At 41.3% G+C, this 22,946-nt stretch overlaps 1 protein-coding gene and 1 pseudogene across 1 annotated transcript; both read right to left on the bottom strand.

Moving 5' to 3' along the window:
- Positions 1-26: 26 nt before the first annotated feature.
- On the bottom strand, positions 27-4,773 carry cox18 (cytochrome c oxidase assembly factor COX18). Its single transcript, XM_026225082.1, has 7 exons — positions 4,356-4,773; positions 3,300-3,729; positions 2,344-2,444; positions 1,899-2,065; positions 1,653-1,768; positions 965-1,072; positions 27-422 (listed from the first exon to the last, which is right to left on the bottom strand). Exons 2-7 carry the CDS (start codon positions 3,714-3,716, stop codon positions 255-257), a joined length of 1,077 nt encoding a protein of 358 aa, XP_026080867.1. The 5' UTR covers positions 3,717-3,729; positions 4,356-4,773; the 3' UTR covers positions 27-254.
- Positions 4,774-9,488: 4,715 nt separating this feature from the next.
- LOC113058008 (RE1-silencing transcription factor pseudogene) lies at positions 9,489-13,336 on the bottom strand (annotated as a pseudogene).
- Between the last annotated feature and the right edge of the window lie 9,610 nt (positions 13,337-22,946).

The raw sequence follows: 22,946 nt of genomic DNA, 5'->3' as shown, positions 1-22,946 counted from the left end.
AATATTGGCCTTAGCAAAAATTGGAGACTTTTCCACTATTAGCTTTTATTTTAACATTATCCTAACATTTTACTTCTCAGATTTTCTTTCCAAAAGCAGATTTTAATAAACATATCGGACTAGCATTTGTTCTGCCATATTCCTCTGGTTACAGTCTCATTGTTGGATGTATACCCCACTATATTCACAGGCATCCATATGTTCTGTTCACATTTTCAGTAGCTGATCCTTTAATTAGCCACGTCCACATCCATTTATTTAATGTATTTGGCTACAAATGCAGCTGCAATGTCCTTGTATGGGGTTTCAGAGTCTGAACGTGTTGGAGGGATCCGACAGACGCCCCGGAAGCGAGGGGATCTCAGGAGCAGGTTATGTGCCAGGCCAACACAACTTGAGCTGAGCCAGTACAGAGCCATGGACTACGAATGAAGGGAAAAGACAGAATAAAAATCACCAGGAGTCATTTAAATGTCTGATATCAATCTGAATGATTATGAACAGTAATATTGAATTTTTTAATTCAGAGTGCTGTTTTTGTGTAGCATTCTCATCTTATCTACTGCTCCTACGGAAGAAGGAATGGAGACAACACAAATATGTCAAGGATGGCTAGATAAGCACAAGACATCGATTTGTACATCTGATGAAGATACCACAGAAAAGCTGACAAACGTCAAAACGTCTCAGCCCTCTGTTACTATTCTCAGGCGGGCTTTAAAAACACAACCCTCGGTATGCCCCCTTTTGTCACAAGATCAAAAGTAACAGAGCTATGTGCAATAAGGGGCATATCTGTGTAGGTACAGAAAACGTCATGTACCACTGCGGTCTTTTGAAAAGCACTTGAAAACGTGAGTGATACAAGTTAAAACCCGTCCAGACCCTCACTTATCATAAGGTTACTGTACACAGACACAGCAGATAATGTTTGAATGGAGTTGCTGAGGGCCGGGACACTTACTGACGGGACTGTGGCGGCTATAGGAATCATCACCAGAGATATTCCTCTGATAAAGTTAGTCACGTACTTCTGGAACTTTGAAGGCTCTAGCTGTCTGAGGGCGAATATCTGGAAAAACAGATTGGAGAATTAAAAAAAAAACATCAACTGGTGAATTATAAGACCTCATAAAACCTGTCAAGATTGAACAAGTAATATTTTCATATTGTATTTTTAAAACAAAAATAAACAATAGATAACAGGTGAATAATTGTATATTAATAATAATAATAATAATAATAATAGAAATGCTGCTCAAACAGTAGGAACTTGCAAAGCCAAGGTCATGGGTTCAATTTCCAAGGAATGGTGACTGAATGCGGTGTCTTCCAAATGTGTAAAAGTAATTTATTTTATATTATTATGGATTTTTATAATATTGTTACTTAACAACCAAACAAAATCAAACAAATATATACTATGAATTATTAAATTAATCATAACATTTACTGAGAATATAATTTGCACTTAATTAATTAGAAATTGAAAAGGTCTGACATTTCAACCCCTCTGTATATTCATTGTTTTGACTATAAAGAGTGGATTGCTTTCTTAGTCAAGTTTCAAGTGATAGGAGATATCAAACTCAATGTTAGATTGATTTTAAATGACATTAATATGATGTTGTGGATCTGGAGAACTGCCTCACCTCTGTGATGAGTAAATTGATGAGGCCAAGAGAAACTGGCATGATCCAGGTAGAGTCTGGGAGAGTGAGGTCAGGGAACCACAGAGCGCCACCTGTTGCCAAACCTGCATCTGATGCTGATGAATGTAGAGAAATACATATGGTAGTTCATTAACACCCTCCTAGCAGGTGATTTTAGAGTGGCATTGCTAAATACAAACAACGATACAACATATGTGGAACAATTGACTGATGAATGCAACTCACAAAGGGGAACATGTCCCATTCCCAGGCTGAGATTACGCAAGGCCAGTGAGAGACAAACCCACATGGGCAGCTGGACCCAGATCAGCAAACTGGCCTTGAATGGGTGGCAATTATCTCGAACATAAAGCTCAGACACAATTCGTTTCAGGTTCTTCTTGAAATGAAATCTGTGTGGATGCAATTATTGCAATAAAGTGGCTGACGTAATGAATCTTTCATTTTAGTTTTAGTGTAGATGAAAAACTGTACATTGTAATGTTAATCTTGTTCAGTAAAAATATCTAAACTACTACTAATCTACTAATATTTTTCATATTATATACTATATTATTATTATTATTATTATAAACAATTTTTTTGCAGATTAATTAAATTCCTTATTTTCAGAGACCTTTGGTGTGAGACCCAAGACATTGCAGATGACATGAAAACGATTCTTTCCTACCTGCATGTTTTCTCTGACCAGCCCTTCTCTTTGGCTTTTACAGAGATCTCAAAGCGTAACTGGCGGGCCAACACAGCGATCTCCTTCTGCAGAGCTTCAACCTAACCGGGGCAAAAGGGCACAAGGGTTACTCTTTTCCAGCCACAGTTTTGACTCAGTTTAACAAATTACAAAATTCTCCAGACAACCACATGCATATTTTCAGTGGAAACTCCACTGAAAAAGGACAGTTGATTTGGCCACACCTCTGCTTGTGTTTAGATTTTAAAAAATTGGTTTAAGGAGACGGTCTGACGCACTACAGATTATATTCTCACACTGAGAAGGGAGGCACATTCTTTTTCAGTCCTACTTCTTGGCAAGAGAAACATCCCACAGCTGGGAAGAGTGGGTGAAAGAGAGACTCTTAATATGGCACATAATCTCCAGTGTTTACTCGGTTATATTTGCTGACCTACAAGATGTGCTGTACATACTGTATAGAGTACAGATAAATAAACAAATTCACATGAGAATGGGCTGTTTACTTGACAATTCACATTTAACCAAGTCAGAAACCTACACTACATGTTGCATCCTTGACAAATCATGTAAAAAATTGTTTAGACATCAATGAGCTGTTCAAAAGACAAACTCCATTCCTGGCCCAACCAGACCATTTCTGAAAATTTTTAAATATTCATAAATTAGAAACACATTAATGTGATGCAGAGATGCTTTAAATGCTTAGTAACTTATTATAACTGATTAATATACAAAAACTTAAATAACACTGAAGAGATGTCAATCGTAGGGATAATGGAAAATGAAAAATAAAAACAAAAAAGAAAATAATGATGCTTACTGACTACAAACTTTTGAATGGGTATGTATAGTAACAAGTAACAGCAAAGCTAACAATTTACACAACTTAAGATCCATACACGTACAATAATTACAACAACTTCTAGCAAGACCTTTGCAATGATGATGGACTGATAGATTCCCAGGGGGAGAGTGATGGCTGTACGCAGGGCCAGCGTTGTGCACATGATGCTGGCCCACCACGGCAGACCTGTCATCTGTTGAGTGGACACAAGGAGCTGCTCCGTGAGGTATACGGGGGTAGAGTCTGCAACACTCTCATACCAGCTCGGTCGGTCTGTGGTTATAGTTCTTCTGGGCTGAAGCCCCATGGTCAGTGTGATGGAGGCATGGCCAGCTAAGAGGGGTGAACTGCAGCAGAGAGGCCGGATGCGGTGAGTCCTGGTGTCCAGGTGCGAGGAGCCCTGATAGACACTTCTGATGGAAGGTCTCAGTGTTGTTAGGTTGCCATAGTGAGATATCTGTAGATTCACATTGGCTGTCAACCTGGTAAACTTCAGCCACATCATTATGAGTAAACCTCTGAAAAAACAAACAAAACAAAAAACATTAAGGTCTCACCAATGTCTGCACACAACAGCAAAATATTTTCCAGTTTTGCAGACATTAGCAATTAAGCTATTCTAAGCCACGTATCCTGTTTTTTAAGTTTTTCGAAAATATCACGCTTTTGTTTTTGCACACCTCAAACTAAAGCAATTGTTGTAACCATGGCATATACACAGCATGGCATAATGATTTTTACATGCACATTTGGTTCATTGCTTATTGGATGTTTATGATTTAAGATGAGTTTTTTTTGTATCCTTTATTATTTTATTGGATATACAAAATAACCTGTTATGCATTATACACTTTACATTATACACTTTACCTCTTTCTTGCTCTTGACACACAAATGATATGTAATTTATGTTACATTTCACATTTTTATGTTGTGCAAAAAACCTAAGACTATTAGTATTATAATAAAACAGAAAAATATGGATAATATTGTTCGAAGATATGAATTTAAAACTATCAAAACACCTATAGACCACTAATCAATAGTGATGAAAAAAAAATCAAAAACATAAAAAACACCTTTAACCTGGCCAGTGTTACAGCAAATTTAACTGAAAGAAACAACAACAAAAAAAAACCTTTACCTTCGTTTGCGGTTCAAAACGTATGATTAGCAAGTCGTATGTCAAATATTTTCCACGTTGAATATGTATTGAAACATCTTTTACCCCAAAAACTTTATATCTATCATTTTCATTCGGAATGTCAAAATGAGCAAAGCATGACAAGTCGCTTGATTATGACGTCATGAGAATCGCAAAAAACATTTGCGTCACTGGATCGTTGGGTTTTTATTTAAAATAATAAAGAACGCACCGCAAATATAACAAACTACAGAGTAGTTTGTAATGTATTCTAAAAGCATATTTTATTTTTTATAAATAATTCCGTTAATTCTTGACATCTTCCAAAGCACCACAGGGCCATCTGTTGACAGCCGCAGGTCAAACACAGACAGTGGCACGAGAAGCACCCGGCTGCAGCCTGCAGATCGAAGCGGGGCTGCACCTGGGGCGGGGTTGCACGTGCAGCCCAGCCCCACACCTACTCTGATTGGTTCAATCGTCTTTCATAGACATACATGATAGGAAATGTGTGCGTAGTTATTAGTGTAGGACGGAGAATACTGTTTAAAAAGCTAAAAACGCTGTACAGTTTTATAAAGCCTTCATAATGCACAAAAGAGGAAAAAGAAAACACTAGCCTGTAACTCGCCATGTCTCTGAAATGATTGTTTTGTTAAATTAAGCTGATCTTTAGGCTAACATACAAATTTAGTAAATTAATTGGGTTGATTATCTACAGTAAGACGATAAATGGGTCATTTCCTTATGGTAAAATATTATATGGCGCTATAGAAAACAGTTTGTAAAAGAAATCCAGATCTTCAGATAGAATAATTAATTATGAATTAAATAATTTTAGAAAATTTGATTAGATTTTTTCTCCCCTTTATTTCGGGAAAATATGCTGCTCCTCGTTATTTGAAATGGAAGAAATCGATAAACTTTTATTTCTATCAGCCAGTGATGATTCTGAAAGGACATACCGGTAAACAGTTGCTATAGTAACGAACACGATAATTGTGCTCTTATTTTAGTGCAGTCTCACAGCCACTGTCAAATATTGAGATAAACTTAATAAAGTATCATCTATTTATATGAAATTGGGATTTTCTCCGATATCTATTTTGTGACCATTGAGCCGATTCTTTTGAATCAGCTGGAATGATTCGGGACCTTCTTCGCTTAATGTGGCTTTATGCATTAAAACAGTGTTTTTAAAAGTCCAAACTCAGAAAACAAATTAATAATAAAGCATTATATTCACTGACAGGCAGATGAGTCCAGAATAAGAATGCAATGCGTTTTAATCACTTGTTAAGCATATTTTCCTCCCATAGAAAACCGATTAAAAGGAAAACGCATAACGTGCCTTAATGCATTAAAACGTGTTTTAAAAAGACCAAACTCAGTAAACATTTTTAATAACACATTTTTTTTACAGACAAGCAGGTTATGGGTGGAATAAACGCTTTGTGTTCGTATTCTGTGCTCATATCTTCTTGTCTGTGAAATGCTTTATTAATTTGTTTACTGAGTTTGGTCTCTTTAAAACACTGTTTTAATGCATAAAGCCACGTACTTTCACGTTAAGCGTGCTTTTAGAATGTCCCAATTATTCATTTGTGAATTAATCTGGTCAAGAAGAGTAACTTGCAGCAGCTAACATCTTTTGATTAAATAAATCAGACATAGTGAGTCAAGTTAACAATAAAAAACTGCATCATAGTAAAGGCTTTATAAAACCGTACAGCATTTTTAGCTTTTTAAACAGCATTCTCAGTCCTACACCAACTACGCACATATTTCCTATCATGTATGTCTATGAAAGATGAACGAACCAATCAGAGTAGCATGTCCCGCCTCGATCTGCAGGCTGCAGCCGGTGTCCTGACATTTCATCAGATTTTCCTACCCGGGTTTACTGCGCACGCGCACATCAATATCGCGTCCTTTGTCTCATGCTAAACAACGATATTTATCTATGTATCTGCATTACTGTAAGGGTAGGTTTAGGGTTGGGGTAGGTGTAGACTTTAATAAAAACGCAATCTAATGGTAGAAACTAATATTTATTGTTGGTTTCCTGTAACTGTATCCCTTCTAGCTACAACCGCGAATATAACACATAATTACTGTATTTGTAGTACTATAAGGTTATGATTAGGGTTGTGGTAGGTGTAGACATTAATAAATCATAACTTTACAGTAGCATTTTTCGTTGTACCCACAGTTTTAGTGGGAGGTAGGAAAATCTGACAGCGTAGGACAAATCATGAAGTGAAGTGATGAAGTGAAGTGACATTCAGCCAAGTATGGTGACCCATACTCAGAATTTGTGCTCTGCATTTAACCCATCCGAAATGCACACACACAGAGCAGTGAACACACACACACACACACACTGTGAGCACACTCGGAGCAGTGGGCAGCCATTTATGCTGCGGCGCCCGGGGAGCAGTTGGGGGTTCGATGCCTTGCTCAAGGGCACCTAAGTCGTGGTATTGAAGGTGGAGAGAGAGCTGTTCATGCACTACCCCCACCCACAATTCCGTCCGGCCCGAGACTAGAACTCACAACCCTTTGATTGGGAGTCCAACCCTCTAACCATTAGGCCACGACTTCCCCTCGACAGAACACCCGGGTGTACTTGGGTTTAGAGCGGATCGCGAATCAGAATCAACGGGGAATTCGCGCGGCGGCTGGACATGCTTTTACATCAATGAACGGTGGTGTACAGATGTAACTGTGTTAAAGAAGATGTGCTGTCCTGATCTAGAAATGCAGTTTGTCAACTGCAAGCCGTTCTATTCGCCGGCGGGAGTTTCACTCGTTCATTCTGGTTAGTGTTAACATTCCTCCACAAGGTGAGCGCAGCTTTAGAGAAACTGGCTGATCAGATCACAGAGACAGAACAACAACACCCGAACTCTGTTTTAAAGGGGGGGGGGGGGGGGTGAAATGCTATTTCATGCATACTGAGTTTTTTACACTGTTAAAGAGTTGGATTCCCATGCTAAACATGGACAAAGTTTCAAAAATTAAGTTGTAAGTTTGAAGGAGTATTTCTCTTCCAAAAATACTCCTTCCGGTTTGTCACAAGTTTCGGAAAGTTTTTTTCGAGTATGGCTCTGTGTGACGTTAGATGGAGCGGAATTTCCTTATATGGGTCCTAAGGGCACGTCTGCCGGAAGAGCGCGCGCTCCCGTATAACAGAGCACTGAGAGGCTGAGCACAGATAATCACTGATCAGAGCGAGAGCGTCGCGAAATGTCACAAAAGAAGTGTGTTTTTGGTTGCCAGGGTAAGACAACCCTGCACAGATTACCAAAGAAAAAACAGCATTAAGGGACCAGTGGATGGAGTTTATTTTTACAGAGCATCAACGGAGTTGTGCAAGTGTTTGTTCCCTGCATTTCGAAGATGCTTGTTTTACAAACAAGGGCCAGTTTGACGACGGATTTGCGTATCGTTCATTCCTTAAGGATGATGCAATCCCAATGAAAAAGGGCCACAATGGTGTGTTGGAACCGCAGGCAGTAAGTAAAACTGCTTAAAATATCTCTGCCTCCTTGTCCTTGTTAGTGCGTCCCCTCCCATGCCGGAGACCCGGGTTCAAGCCCCGCTCGGAGCGAGTCGTTGCTGCTGCTGCTCTCGTTCAGTTTCAGCCTCGGGATCTGATTCTGGATCATAAATAAACGACTGAATCTGACTGTTAGCCATGGTTTGTTTTGGATGATGGTTTTTTCCTCAAGGTAATGTCACAGCTTCCAAACGCTCTCAACGCAAAAGCCTACTGGCGCTCGTGATTCTTTAGCTCCGCCCACACGTCACGCCTCCAGTCGGTCGTGTTTTTTCCGGGAAAAATCGGTACAGACTATCTTTCTCTTGTGAATATAATAAAACTAAAGACTTTTTGGATTTATGAAGGATGCAGTACTACTCTATAGGTACTCAAGATTAACAGGATATTGAGTGAAAACGAGCATTTCACCCCCCCTTTAATAATTCTTGGGGACTTTAATAAAGCCAATCTCTCCCGTGAACTGCCAAAATACAGACAGCATGTTACATGTCCCACCAGAGTCAGTAATATATTGGATCACTGTTACACCACAATAAAGGATGCATATCATGTCAAACAGCTTCTCCACCAACACTGGTGCCCCTCAGGGATGTGTTCTCTCCCTTCTGCTCTTCTCCCTGTACACCAACGACTGCACCTCTAAAGATCCCTCTGCCAAGCTCCTGAAGTTTGCAGACGGCACTACAGTCATCGGCCTCATCCAGGACGGTGATGAGTCTGCTTACAGACAAGAGGTTGAGCAGCTGGCTGTCTGGTGCAGTCCTAACAACCTGGAGCTGAACACGCTCAAAACAGTGGAGATGATTGTGGACTTTAGGAGAAACCCCCTTGCACTTTCCCCACTCACCATCATGAACAGCACTGTGACTGCAGTGGAGTGATTCAGGTACGTGTCACCCCATCTTTGAACGTTTGCCATCTGGTCGGCGCCTCGGAGCCGGAAATACCAGAACAGCAAGGCACAATAACAGTTTCTTCCCCCAGGCAATCTACCTCATGAACAGTTAAATGTTCCCTACTTATGCTTATAAACGTGCTATATCCTTATATTTATTTGTTAACCCTCCATCCTAGAACATTCCTCCATCTCACTCAATCCTATCCCATTATCATTTATAGCATATCATTTATAATTGTTTATACTCTTTATTTATTTGCCTATTTGTAATTCTCCTTTTTTTTTGTCTGTGTGTTGTTGTCTCTGTGTACTGGAAGCTTATGTCACTAAAACAAATTCCTTGTATGTGCAAGCATACTTGGCAATAAAGCTCTTTCTGATTCTGATTCTGATTAATATTAATGATTAATAATACACAAATGAATAATGTTTGACAATTAAAATTATTTTTTGTTTTTTTTTGTTTTACAGGAGGCAACTTTCTTAATTTTTTTTTTTTTTTTTAGGTCATATTGGGAGAACATTCCAAGCAAATCAGACACCCAAGAAAACTCTTGTGGAATTCGATCCTGAAAGTCTGAGCTTTGGAGAAGACCTGGGGGAAGATATTAAAAAGGATCCATCCTTGGACGCCTCAAAGATGCAGAGCTCACCTACAATGAAATGAAAGATGCACACTGGTTCTATGATACCCCAACCATCATCAAAGAACTTAAAGAAACTTAGATTTATGTCAATTTTTCTTGTTTTTCAGGCTGGGTTGCCGTGACAGCAGCCGAAGGAGATCAGCTGTTGTTGAGGACTCCTGAATCAGCAGGACTAAGTTTGCACACCCTTTACTGCCTCACGTTGTGAATCTGAAAGGACAGAGAATCAACAAGACTCCCGCCTGCTAGACGAGAAAGGCATTCATAAAAAAGTCAAATCAAGGTACAACATAACACTTCAACTAATAAAATTGACTACTTTTACTAAGGATTGGAAAACACTTGATTACATACAAAGACATAAATGATAAATGGCACAATACGAGTTGTGAATTGGCAACATGCTTTTCTAAAGAAGAAAAGAGAAAAGCAGTGCTTAACAAAAAAGAGTGATAAAAGACATTTACAGTAAAGTATCCAACCATCCAAAATGGCAGTTTTTAAGGGGTACTGGGGCACCTGTGGATAGTATGTTTTCTAATTTTCCATCTGAGACCTGGAGGTTTGCCCCTACAACCTCAAAAAACTACAGCTTTGGTGATATTTCCAGAAGTTTAATATTGCACATAATGCACTAAAGGCAATTCATTTCTGTAAAATACACTTACAGTATTTCTTTCCATATTTACTGACATACAAGGGTTGTGGCAACAACACATTCACAAACGCCAGTTCAATATGATGAGTTAAATTCGAAATAAACAGATTTGTGATGTCAATAGCCAATTCGATATGTGAAATGTTGATTGGGTAAAACACACAGAGAAGACTAGCCATTCTTATATTTGAAGGTGAATGAGATCTAAATATCTGAGAATTTAATTTAAACGCTCAAATTGATTGTCCAAGGCACTGAAGAGCAAATAAAAAATAAAAATATGAACAGTGTATATACAAAAATCTTTGAACTGAGCATGAAATAGAAATATTACCAGAAAACTGACAGATAAAATTACCTACAAACTCAAGAAGTGAGAGTTACAATGCAAGTGTAAAAAAAAAAAGAAAAAAAAAGAGAAGAACCTACTATTGTGCAAACTACACGCTACTTTCCTTAGAAGGCAGAGCAAGCTTAATCAAAGAAAGACCTTTAGGAAGTGTAGAGAAATCTTTTTCTGTTAAAATGAAATGTTTAGCTTATGTGAAACAGAGCCTCAAAGGTAAAAATATGGTTAGTTGTCAAGTGCTCTCTAAACTGTAAAAGGGAACAAAGAAACAGTTGAAAACAATGACATTAGCCAGATTTAAACACTTTCTGTCTCTTGCTGACCAGAGATGGAGGGGCTTCAGAGGAGTGGAACAGCACAATGTCATTGAAAGCCCCATTATCTTCAGGGCTATTCAGCACTGGACCACCTGGGTCTGGCTAATCTGAGCTCTCTTCAGGGATGGAGGGAGAGAGTGTACTTGATTTCAGAGCAGTTCTCCTTTTTGTTGCTTCCGAGTAGTGTAACAATATAAACAAGAAAAACCTGATGATCCTTTTGTCATGGAGCACGTGATTCAGTTAGTTTGGGTTCAAAAATAGGATACAACCACAAGTTGATAATGGATTTCATTTCTGAATTGAAAGAATACTGGGCTAAGAAATCAACTAGTCGATGTTTCATGTTGCGTCATGGCAAGCTAAAATCTAGAACATCTATCATGAGCTGTAAAGCCATCAAGAACCTGATTTTTATTACAAAGTGAACAAGGTTTGTTCAGTTCCAAGTCTAGGAGAACCTCATAAACTGCTTTGAACACAAAAAAGTTGCCCTTTTCCATAAAAGATACCCCTCACTTATTACTCTGGGCCGCCCCCTCTAGGTAATACACATTTACTAAATGCCGGTTCAAGTGGCGACGGTAGTCCATCTCCAAAGAGAAGGTACGGTCACAGAAGATACACGTGTGACTGAGTAGTTTGGTTGGAGATGGAAGCTCTTCTGTCGGAGTCCCTGGAAGTTTCTCTCCACCCTCGGTGGCAGCAGCCAGTACGTTAAGACCAGAGTCGTAGCTTCCTTCAGAGGCGCTATCGCTGATGTCACTTCCCCCATCGTTACTGTGGATACCTTCGTCATCCTCTGCATCAGTGGATTTGTGACCAGGTGGACCGGGAAGTTCAAGAGTTGGACTGAAAACAGGCTGCTGTTGGCTGAAACCCGGAGATGTCTCGCTGTCGGTAGGTGAAGGCATCTCACTTCCACTGTCTACATCTGGAATTTCTTTTGCCTTTTCTTTCTTATGTGAGACCTTCTTTTCAATTCCTTTAGGTTGTTCAGAGTCTGGATCTTGGGGTTGGCATGGAACTGTGAGTTCCTCCACAACAGAAGCAGACTCCTTGTGATTCCTCTCATCTTGGCAGGTCACTACTGTAGGTGTCTGCTCATCTGGTTGGGCAAGTACCTCCAGTGTTATGGTGGTGGGCTGTTTTTCAGCTTCTAGAGTGCTTAGCTTCTCTGGGACTTCATTGGTGTTCTCAGCTTCAATGACACAAGTCTCAGGTTTGCTTGCACACACCTCAGCATTCTTGGCTTTTCTCTTCATTGCCTGTAGAACCTCAGGTATGGTGTGATTTCTCTCTGGAGCTCCAGAACTTGTTGATGGGTTGGCTGTATTTTTCGTTTTGCGCTTGACCCGCATTGAGGGACAATTTGGTTCTGAAGAATCAGTGGCTGGTACATTCATGTTCTCTGCTTTTCTTTTGACAGGTTTAGTCCTGACTTCTTGCACTGCTTCTGTACTCTGGGTATCTTTTTCCTTGTTGACCTTCGACAATTTTGTCTGCCTCTTGCTTGGTTTCTTTGGTTGAGATTTCTTGCTATCCTTTGCACTTTCTTTCTCTGTAGTCGCCGTTGTTTTCTCATTGAACATTCTATTTTTCTTTTCTAACAGCTCTCTTTCCTCTTTCTCAGTTTGCTGTTTAATAAGAGTGTCTTTCTCTGTTCTTTCTTTATCCAAATCTAACCTTTGCTCCTCAACAATGGGTTGATTTTTCACAATAACTTCATTGGCGGTCTCCTTCAGTGGCTTCTCTTTCTTAGGACGACCTTTCACTACTTTCGCAACAGATTTAGGAGATTTCTCTACCTTCTTCATTTCCTTTTTAGTAGCTTGTTTGTCATTGCAACAATCTGTTTGCGCCACGGCGATTTCCACAACTTTCCCCAAAGTCTTTCCTTTAACCTTCTTACGTTTTTTTCTCTTTTTGCTCATTCTTCACATTGTTTTTTTTCTCTGCAGATTTTTCTTTGAGTTGCTGTGTTGGCTTTCCAGATTTTTCTTTCACAATGACATCTGGGTTTTTCTTTACAGTCTTGTAAGTCAGTTCAGTCTCCATAACAGGGGTGGGTTTATTGGGTTTCTTAATGGAGAGGTTGATTGGACCTGATTCAACATCATCCAGTTTTCCCAACTGTTTGTCCTCACATCTCCTCGATCCAGAATGGTCTGTCTCAAGCTTATTTAGTGAAATGTCATCCATGTCAGTCCTTTTCACACGAAGCCTTACCTTTGATACATCCATCGAGATATCAGTGCATCCTGGGTGTCTGGACTTGATGTGATACTGCAAGTTGCACTTCTTGGATGCAGCATATTTGCAAACCGGGCAAAGAAACTGGCGAGGGTTGACATGGAGCTCAACATGCTTTTTAAAGTTGCTTCGGTCAGCTGTCTTGTATTGACAGTAAGGACAGCTTAGGGGCTTGGGTCCATTGTGGACCTGTCTGGCATGGCGGGTCACTTCATGCTGGTTGGCTGCCAGGTAGCTGCAGTTGTCACATTTGAAAGGCCTCTCACCTATTTCAGACAGACCATAAGGAGAAGGTCAAGGCTGAACAATGAATCTTTTATTTCAACATTCTGAGAAAAACACAGACACAGGTCTCATGCAGGGGATACAGGCAAACACATCACAATTCAGAATCACAGTCTAATATGCTCTGTATATCACAAACTGTGTACCATTTTATCCAAAGCCATCTGGCTCCATGGAGTGCAACAAAAGAGAGAAATGTCATGAGACAAGATGAAAACGGAGGCCTTGAGCACATTTGCTCTGTCCCAAAACCCAGAGAGCTCGCCCACAAAGGCAAAATAGTCACCTTGAAAAATTTTCACGCACGTATTAATTTGTATTCCATTAATTTTAATTAATTCCCAATACTTTTTCCAAACATAGAATAAACTACTTTAAAACTCATTGCAGCATTACAAGTATTTTTCAGAGAATATATCCAAGAATACACTGCAATAAATCTAAAATAAATAAATCTAATCAATAAATCAATAAATCTAAATTAATAAAAAATAAATAAATTGTGTGCCATGTATTTTTATTCTTATTAAAATATTGTTTCATTAGTTTAGCTGTTATCGGCTTAATCTAATGAAATTTTCCAAGTCTTGGAACAAGGTAGCTCAGTAGGTTTTGGAACAGATTAATTAAATCAAAACCTAGACTAGAATTTAACAAACTACATTATAAATCCTAAAATATGACAATATATATTCTAGATCAGCGGTTCCTAATCCTGGTCCTTGTGCACATTTTGTATGTTTCTCTTATCACTTCAGAGGTTTGTTCCATTTGACTGTAAGTGCCCCACAAAGAAGACATCACAGGATATTCCACAATGATTCCAGTTAAAAAAAGCAGCATATTTCATCCATTTAAAGGTGTTCCATTCAAATTAAGTGCATGAGACGTGATTTTTCACAATATTTATTCACAATTTTAAATAACCAGTTTTTCCTAAGAAGAGGTAGTGTTACTTTGGACAAATTTGAAAACCCACATTGAAAATCACGTATTCCTAATAAAATTAAAATAGTCTAATGAAAAGTGTGTTTTAATCTAGTCTTAAAATTGAAAAAAAAAAAAAAAGAATATTTATGAAAAGATTTTAATAGAAATCTTTCTGTAAAAAGTTATAAAATAAAATGAATATATATATATATATATATATATATATATATATATATATATATATATATATATATATTAGAAATTACAACTTTGGCAAAATGTATCCTTTTCCTAGTTCAATCACTTGGCATTTCATAATATCTTATGTGTTGCGTAATAACTTATTTAGGGTTAATAGAAGGTGCAATTTTATGGTGCTTGTAGAAGAGAGTGTTCAATTGTTTTTTAAAGGTTATGATGGTGTCAAATGGTCAAAAGTTATAATATTGCCTATGTGTATGAATGTCTATGAAATAAAAACTGTTACAACACACCCAAACCCCAGGAACATAAGTAAGTAATTGGGTTAGATAAATAAGAATCAGGTTAATTTTTTTTTTTTTTTTAAAAGCCATCTTCTGGATTTCTACAATGTGGGATGTGTGAATTTCATTCCCCTACACAGGACTTGCTATTTAGTGGTGTTGCTAGTACAGTGAAGGACGAGAGGGGACCAGGCCTGGACTATTTATGTTGTTTTGGTTCTGTCTTTGCACAAGAGTCGTCCGTGAGAGGCTTGTTTATTTTATTATTATAATTAAGTTTAAATGTTCACCGGTTCCCACCTCATCCTTCCCGTTCTACGAACTTTGTTACAATTAGAAATTCAGAATCAAGAAAAAACTTCATACAAAAATCAGCAAAACACTCAGATCCACAGGAAACTGACCGAAAAAGTCACTACAGAAGAGAGCAGCCTGTCACTTGTGTCTAATAATTACCTTTTTTTTCTTATGGTTAATAGAAGGTATACTCATATGAGCATGTCATAACTGTTACAAGTTGAGTGTCTGCATCATTCCTGGCATGGAAGTGAATAATCTACCAAGACAATAATGATGTTCTGTTATGCCTTTTAACATGCTAAATCTCACTCAAGTAAACATGCTCAGCAGAGGTTTGTTTGTCATACATTAAAGAAAGAACACTCTTTTCATTGCCTGAAGTTTACATAAAGGATGGATGCCTCAGAGGTATGCTTAAACAGAATGGAGCCTGACCTGAAGGTTTAGCTTTAAAAAAAGAAAATGTTTATCCTGTGTTTTGCTCATTTAAGTTCGTAGATGCAAAGATATAAGATAAAGATCATATAACATGACATTAGTCACGGTCAATTTCAGTGGAACATGGTCCTCATTGCTGAACACAAGATCCAGGGGGCGTTGTTGGATCTAGATATGACTCCTCCCACTTTACATCCACCTAAACCTACCCGTCTCCACCCCCTGATCCCTAAACCCACCCATCTTCACCCCTTAATTTACCAAACTCCGCCCTCTAGATGTGGATCCAACCACGCAGTGGCGCCCCCAGAAAATTTTAACAGGGGTGGCCAGATGAGGCCACAGTAAATTTTGGTGTGGCACATTAAAATAAAGAAAAAAAAAATTAATGGTTTACAATATAGACAAAAAGTTTTATCTCTGTGATTTCTGGAATTTTATCGATAACGATAATTAGACTATTTTGCTGAGTGTTAATATGATTATGTCTTTTTTCTAATTGTGCTGACAGCCTGACTCCTGATTTTTTTATTTTTACCTTTACACCATTGTTTCTAAAAGTATGCACCATCTTTTAGGTCAAATACCAAGCAAATACAATCTGTACGAAAGCCTGTCCTAGGAACCAAAGTTGTTATCTACACGGACTGATTTACTGTGTGACACACAAAGGACATCGCTGCACGATTGTTTGTGTTCTGTATTATGCGTTTATGCCTAGATGTAAGTACATCTGCATATGTATGTCTATATAATGTATCTTATTGATGTCCCGCAATTTGTTCTGTGGTTACCATCGGCGAGTTGTGAGCGCCGTAGCGGCCGTAATTTGCCGCGAGAGAAATGCGCTAATCTGTATTAGCATCAGCTGTATTATAATTCTGCGTCAGACTTGTGTTTACATTAATATCACATCATTGCACAACTATGTCATGTTTATTTGGATAGATTAGGCTGCTGTTAATGTTAAAGATGCAGACTTGAGTGTCTAATCAGTGTTTAATTGCATATGTTTGATTATCATGTTAATGTAAATGATTATCAGAATATTGTTGTAATTATATTTCTTTATTATTCTTTTAGACCATTAATACAGATGTCAGTGCCAAAGATTGACTAGTGCAGATAACAACCCAAAGACTTAAATAAAAGGCATCTTTGTAAAGAATCTCTTCTCCAACCCTGATTCTCTTACCGGAATCCTGTCCATATTTGGCCGCCTCAGCCAGTGTAATATAGAGTTGTAACGAGCCTCCGTTACAAAGGTGGTCCTTCGAGCCGGATTGAGAGCAAGATTGAACCAATATGGACAAAGCACAAAGTGACACATCTGAGACAAGCTCCAGACCTCGATGCAAGACTAATCTGCCTACCCATCTGGATGATTATGATGTTGGCTACCAACCTTCAAGTGACCCTCCTCCAAAAGCTTCTCTCATTGTCCTAGTCAGCCCCGAAGCAGCTCGAGGAAAACGTCTCACAGTGGTGTCAGCTCTCACTCCAGGACGAGTAGGGGTTCCATTACTTCAGCTGGCATCTATGTCCCACCAGAGCTTTCTAGAGTCCAGACTGCATTGTTGGAGGAGAAGATTAAACAGAGACAGTATGACAGTCTAAGGCAGCAAGTAGAAGAGGACTCACTGATTGATCTGGAACACCAACTGCAAGCACAAGCAAAAGAAGCCCAGCGTATGCAAGAGGAGGCGCTTGCCGCAAAGGAGGCCTTGTCGAAACAACTAGAACGACAGCGTAAGCTTCAACAAGCAGAGACTGAACTTGAAGTAGCTAAACTTGTATCCTCCATGCTGTCTATGGACTCTGGTACGACCACTCCAGTTCCTCCAGACTCTGGTTCTCCAAACACGCAACAGCTTACAATGGAGCTCAAGCAGGCTTGTTCACCTCAGCAGCCCCACTTCCAGTCACCAGCTGTGACATCATCGCTGCTGCCCTGTCCTACTGAACTGCCTGATTATGATGCCTCTGCAGTTTCCCTGCCATCCCCTAGACCGCCACAGCGGGCCCCACCTGTTACTTACTCTGCGGGTATGCACTTGCCTGTCGCACCCCACCCAGGGCCACAAGTATTCTCATTGCCAGTCCCTGACTTTGCTCCATCTGCCCATACTGCCATTCCAGTACACTCTATATCATTAACATCAAATGTGGCACCTCATCCTCCAGCAGTGTACACCATCCCAACATCCGCTGCATACCAGGGTGTGACCCAGCAACCTGTTACTGCCACACTACCTACCCTTGGCTATGGGCTACAACAGACAGCAACAATGCCAGTGAAAACACTCCCAGTGCCATTGCAGCTCCCTGTCTCCAGCAACCAAGCATCGGCGACAACACCTTATGCTCCTGGTTATGTTCAAGCAGCTTCATCTGTGCCTTTCCCCCCAGCTGTCCACTCTCCTCACCCGAGTCCAGAGCTCCTGTTTGCATCAGCCTATGGCATTCCAAGACCCACATTACCAGTTTTCGAAAGTGGTGCTGAGAGTGACTTTGCATTGTTTAAGCTAGCATTGGACAATTTGTTGAGTAATCACAATCATATCAGTGAACAGTATAAATACCATGTTCTACTAAGCCATTTGAAACTTTCCAGTGCTCATCAGCTAGCTAAATCCTTCATGTACCACCCCCAGCCTTACACTGCTGCTCTGCAGGCACTTCAAGACAAGTATAGACAGCCAAGACAGCTTGTTCAGTCCGAGTTGGGTGCCATCCTGAGCACCCCACCTCTTAAGTTGGGTGATGCTAATGCCTTTGATTCATTTGCATCGTCAATACAATCCTTAGTGGGTATGCTGAGAACTCTTGAGGGCCAGAATGGTTATGAGCTTTTGTGTGGCTCACATGTGGACCGTCTCTTGAGTAAACTGCCACCAGCCTATCGCGACTGTTTTGTTGAATACTGTTTAAGTCGGGTAATTCTCCAAACGGGCACAGACAAGACCTACACACTTCCTGATTTTGCAGACTGGCTCCAGATAAAGTCCCAAGCAAAACGGATCTCCAGCAGAGCCGCGGCTATGTACCAGAGTGAGACTCCAAAGGCCCCTGGTAGAGCTAGAGGAGCACCTCATCCCAGGGAGCAGCCAATGCCAGTTCTCCTGACAAGGGAGAGTACAACCAAGACTCCTGAGCCGACAGCATCTAAGTTCAGCTCCAAACCCAAGCCATACTGTCCACACTGTGACAACAGGGAACACTATCTCAACTCTTGCGAGGCTTTCAAGAAGTTGACTACCTCCCAAATTGTAGCTTGGATTAAAGATAGTAAACGCTGCTGGAGATGCGGACGGTTCCATGCTGTAGAGTCTTGCAACCTCAAACGTCCATGTACAATCTGTAAAGAGCTAGATCTCACAGTTCTTCACAATTCTATCAAAGACACCACCAGTGCTGTCCTTACCGTCAGCCTTCTATCCACCCGGGTTTACTTGGACAGACCAAACCGTACACCCAGAGTCATGCTGAAGGTCGTCAAGGTCCTCCTCCAAAATGGACACCACACAGTGGAGGCACATGCCGTTCTCGATGATGGGTCAGAGAGAACACTCATGCTTTCCCCAGTCGTGCAGCAGCTCAAGCTAACCTGTACCCCAGAGTTACTTCATTTACAGACTGTTCAACAATCTCACACAGAACTTGAAGGGTCGTCTGTTTCCTTTGAGGTCTCATCAGTCACCAAACCCATGCAGAGGTTCACTATCCCCAATGCCTTTACTGTGACCGGTTTGAGCCTGGCAGAACTTTTCGTCATCTGAGAGCTCTTCCTCTTCCCCCTGTTGACAGGGTAAAACCACTACTTCTCCTTGGTTCTGACATGCCACACCTCTTAATGCCAATACAGCCTGTATGCCGAGGTCCAGACGGAGGTCCAATAGCCATCAGAACACAGCTGGGATGGTCTCTTCAAGGTCCCATGAGCCCCAAGCAGCCCTCACGGTGTTATCAGCAGTGCCTTCATATCACCACCGCTCCGCCACATGATGATCTGATTCGGCATGTTGAATGACTTTGGTTGGTCGACACCCTCCCATACAATGAGAGAATGGTCACCAGGTCCAAACAAGACAAAGACGTTCTCGCCATGCTCCAGAACGACACCACTAGAGTGAACATAGATGGCGTTCAGAGTTATGCCACACCTTTGCTCCGACGCCTGCCCATGACCATATTCCATGCCGACAAGGATGCTGTTCATCCCAGTCTTCGAAGTACTGAGCGCAGACTGGCACGAGATCCTGAACTAGCCAAATCTTACTGCACTGAAATCCATAAATTGGAATCTGCTGGATATGTAGCCAAAATAACCACAGAAGAAGCGCGCAATACTTTAGAGTCCTGGTACATTCCACACCACTTCATACATCACAATGGCAAGGACAGGATCGTCCTTAACTGTTCCTTTCAACATCAAGGGCAGTCCTTGAACAGTCAGCTACTTCCTGGTCCTATGCTGGGACCATCATTGTTAGGTGTGCTCCTGAGGTTCCGACAACACAGTGTGGCTGTGAGTGGGGACATAAAGGTTATGTTCCACCAGGTTCGCTTGCTACCCAAAGACAAACTAGTGTTGCGGTTCATTTGGAGGAACATGTGCAAAGACCAGGAACCTGATATATATGAATGGTAGGTGCTTCCGTTGGGAACTACATGCAGCCCATGTTGCGCCATCTACGCCCTCCAGCGCAACGCCCAAGAACACCAGGATGACAAGGCCAGTCTGGTTAACATAGTTGAGAATTCCTTCTATGTTGTTAACTGCCTGCACAGCACTTCGAACTCTGATGAAGCTAAGAAGGTAGTCAATGGACTTCATCAACAGTTGTCTGAGGGAGGATTTGATATAAGACAATGGGCCTGCAATGTACCCTCTGTCATTGAACATCTTCCCACAGAAGCCCAGTCTGCTAACACTGACCTGTTGTTGACCAAAGCCAGTACAGACCTACAAGAACCCACTTTAGGCCTACGGTGGGATTGTCTTAGTGACACCCTGGGCTATAATTTGCACTCAACTGAGCCCCTAGAGCCTACTATGAGAAACATGTACAAAGCCTTGGCCAGCCAGTATATTGGTTCTCATCCAAGACCTCTGGAAGCTGGGCTGGGACGATCCGATAACACCTCTACAGTTAAGAGAGAAGTGGCTATCATGGATAAGAGAGATTCCTAACCTCCTACAGCTGCAATTTCCTCGACCTTATGCACCAGCCTGTGCTAATTACCCTAGTGCCAACCGGGAACTCCACATCTTTTGCGATGCGTCAGAAAGAGCATACGGCTCAGTGGCCTATTTGCGGACTACTGATGATCAAGGCCACGTCCATATCACTTTCATTTTGGCCAGATCCAGAGTGGCTCCCAGAAAATGCCTCTCCATGCCTTGTATGGAACTGAGTGCAGCCCTGACCGGCGCTCAGTTAGCCAAAGTGATCCAGACTGAGTTGTCTCTTAACATCCATACAGTCATCCTCTGGTCTGACTCAACAACCGTGCTGAACTGGCTGACATCTGAGTCCTGTCGCTACAAGGTATTTGTGGGGACACGTGTAGCAGAAATCCAGACCCTCACAGACAAAGCTGAATGGCGGTACATTGATTCAGCTCACAACCCTGCTGACCACATCACAAGAGGTCTGACACTGACCCAGCTAGCAAGTCCCCACCAGTAGAGTTCAGGACCAGACTTCCTCCTTCAACCTTCTGACCAGTGGCCATCTACACCCGTAATTAAGGTAGAACCAGAGGTCAGTGAGTTGAGGAAAACTGCATTCATCAGCACTGTCACAGTCTCCAGTAATTCACATCTGGACCCCAATCAATTCCAAACATGGCTAGAGCTCGTTCAGGCCACTGTCTGGTCCCTACATGGGGTGGCTGCCACAGACAGTGACTCTTCCCTGCAAGCTGACAATTATGTAGAAGCAGAGAAACTTATCCTGGCTCAAGCTCAACAGGACTCATTCCCACTAGAAGTCCAAGCTCTGAAGACTGGACAGCCGATTCAAGCTAACAGCCGTTTGGCATCCCTTGCACCAGAGTATGATAAGGACACAGGTCTCATCAGAGTAGGGGGGGGGGGGCGATTACGTCGAGCAACTAACCTTGACTTAGATGCTATTCACCCGATTGTGTTGGATCCTAGTCATTCTACAACTAAGCTGTTAATCAAAGAGACAGACTGTAGACTTCTGCATCCTGGTTCTGAAAGAGTGCTAGCAGAATTGCATCGTCAATTTTGGATACTTCAGGGCAGAGAAGCCATCCGTAAGCATCAGCGCAAATGTCAAGAATGTCAGTTCTGGTGAGCTAAGCCTGAAGTCCCCCAAATGGCCGATCTTCCATCCTGCAGGCTGCAACTTCACCAACCGCCATTCTATTCTACTGGGGTAGATTGTTTTGGCCCCTTTTCAATCAAAGTTGTTCGTCGCCACGAAAAAAAATGGGGCATCCTCTATAAATGTATGACAACCCGATGTGTGCACCTTGATCTATTGGAAGACCTTGACACTGATGCATTTCTGCTATCTCTGCGTAGGTTTATAGCATGACGAGGTAAGCCCATGTAATTGCTCTGCGACAATGGAACCAACTTCGTAGGAGGAGATCGAGAACTACGTGAGACCTTCAATGTCATGGCCCCCAAGCTTCAAGAGCTGCTTGCTCCACAGAAGATCAGATTCCGCTACATTCCACCTTGGAGCGTGAAGTCAAGTCTGTAAAGACTGCACTACATGTCATTCTGCGAGAGCAAACCGTGCCAGAGCCAGTGCTGCAGACCTTGTTAGTGGAAGTCGAGGGCATTCTAAATGCAAAACCTCTTGGCTACGTATCTTCTGATGTCACAGACGTGGACCCAGTGACTCCGAACCTACTCCTTATGGGCCGTCACGATGCCTCCCTACCTCAAGTCTTATTTGACTCTACCAACCTTCTCGGAAGACGCAGATGGAGAAACAGCCAGGTGTTGGCGGATCATTTCTGGACTGCCTTCATCCGAGATTACCTCCCAAGTTTGCAGAATCGGCATAAGTGGAGAAAGGATGGCAGAGAGCTGACTGTGGGCCAAGTGGTTCTCATTGTTGACCCCCAACTTCCTCGTGCCCTCTGGCCTGTAGGCACAGTGTCTGAGATGCTGGCTGGACCTGACGGAAAAATTCGCACTGCTCGGGTCAGAGTTCATGAGAAATCCTACACTCGCCCAGTTGTTAGGTTGATTCCACTTCCTCACTTTGAGGAAGAGCCTTAGACACTGTAGACAGACTTTCATGATGTTTACAATTATTATTAGAGTTGTTATCTACACGGACTGATTTACTGTGTGACACACAAAGGACGGTTTGGTGAACGCTCATCTCTGTACGATTGTTTTTGTACTGTATTATGCGTTTATGCTAGATTTAAGTACATCTGCATATGTATGTCTATATAATGTATCTTATTGA

This window comes from Carassius auratus, chromosome 39 (genome assembly GCF_003368295.1).
Source record: "Carassius auratus strain Wakin chromosome 39, ASM336829v1, whole genome shotgun sequence".
In the NCBI taxonomy this organism is placed as follows: domain Eukaryota; kingdom Metazoa; phylum Chordata; class Actinopteri; order Cypriniformes; family Cyprinidae; genus Carassius; species Carassius auratus.
Note: the sequence above shows the minus strand (reverse complement) of the source record. Positions and strands in the feature narration are given on the sequence as shown.

Coding starts and splice junctions, on each gene's coding strand:
- cox18 (XM_026225082.1), bottom strand. CDS start 3,716: ATGATGTGGCTGAAGTTTACCAGGTTGACAGCCAATGTGAATCTACAG. Junction 2,445..3,299: donor AGTCCATCATCATTGCAAAG/GTCTTGCTAGAA, acceptor TGCCCCGGTTAG/GTTGAAGCTCTGCAGAAGGA. Junction 423..964: donor TAGCCGCCACAGTCCCGTCA/GTAAGTGTCCCG, acceptor CTTCATTCGTAG/TCCATGGCTCTGTACTGGCT.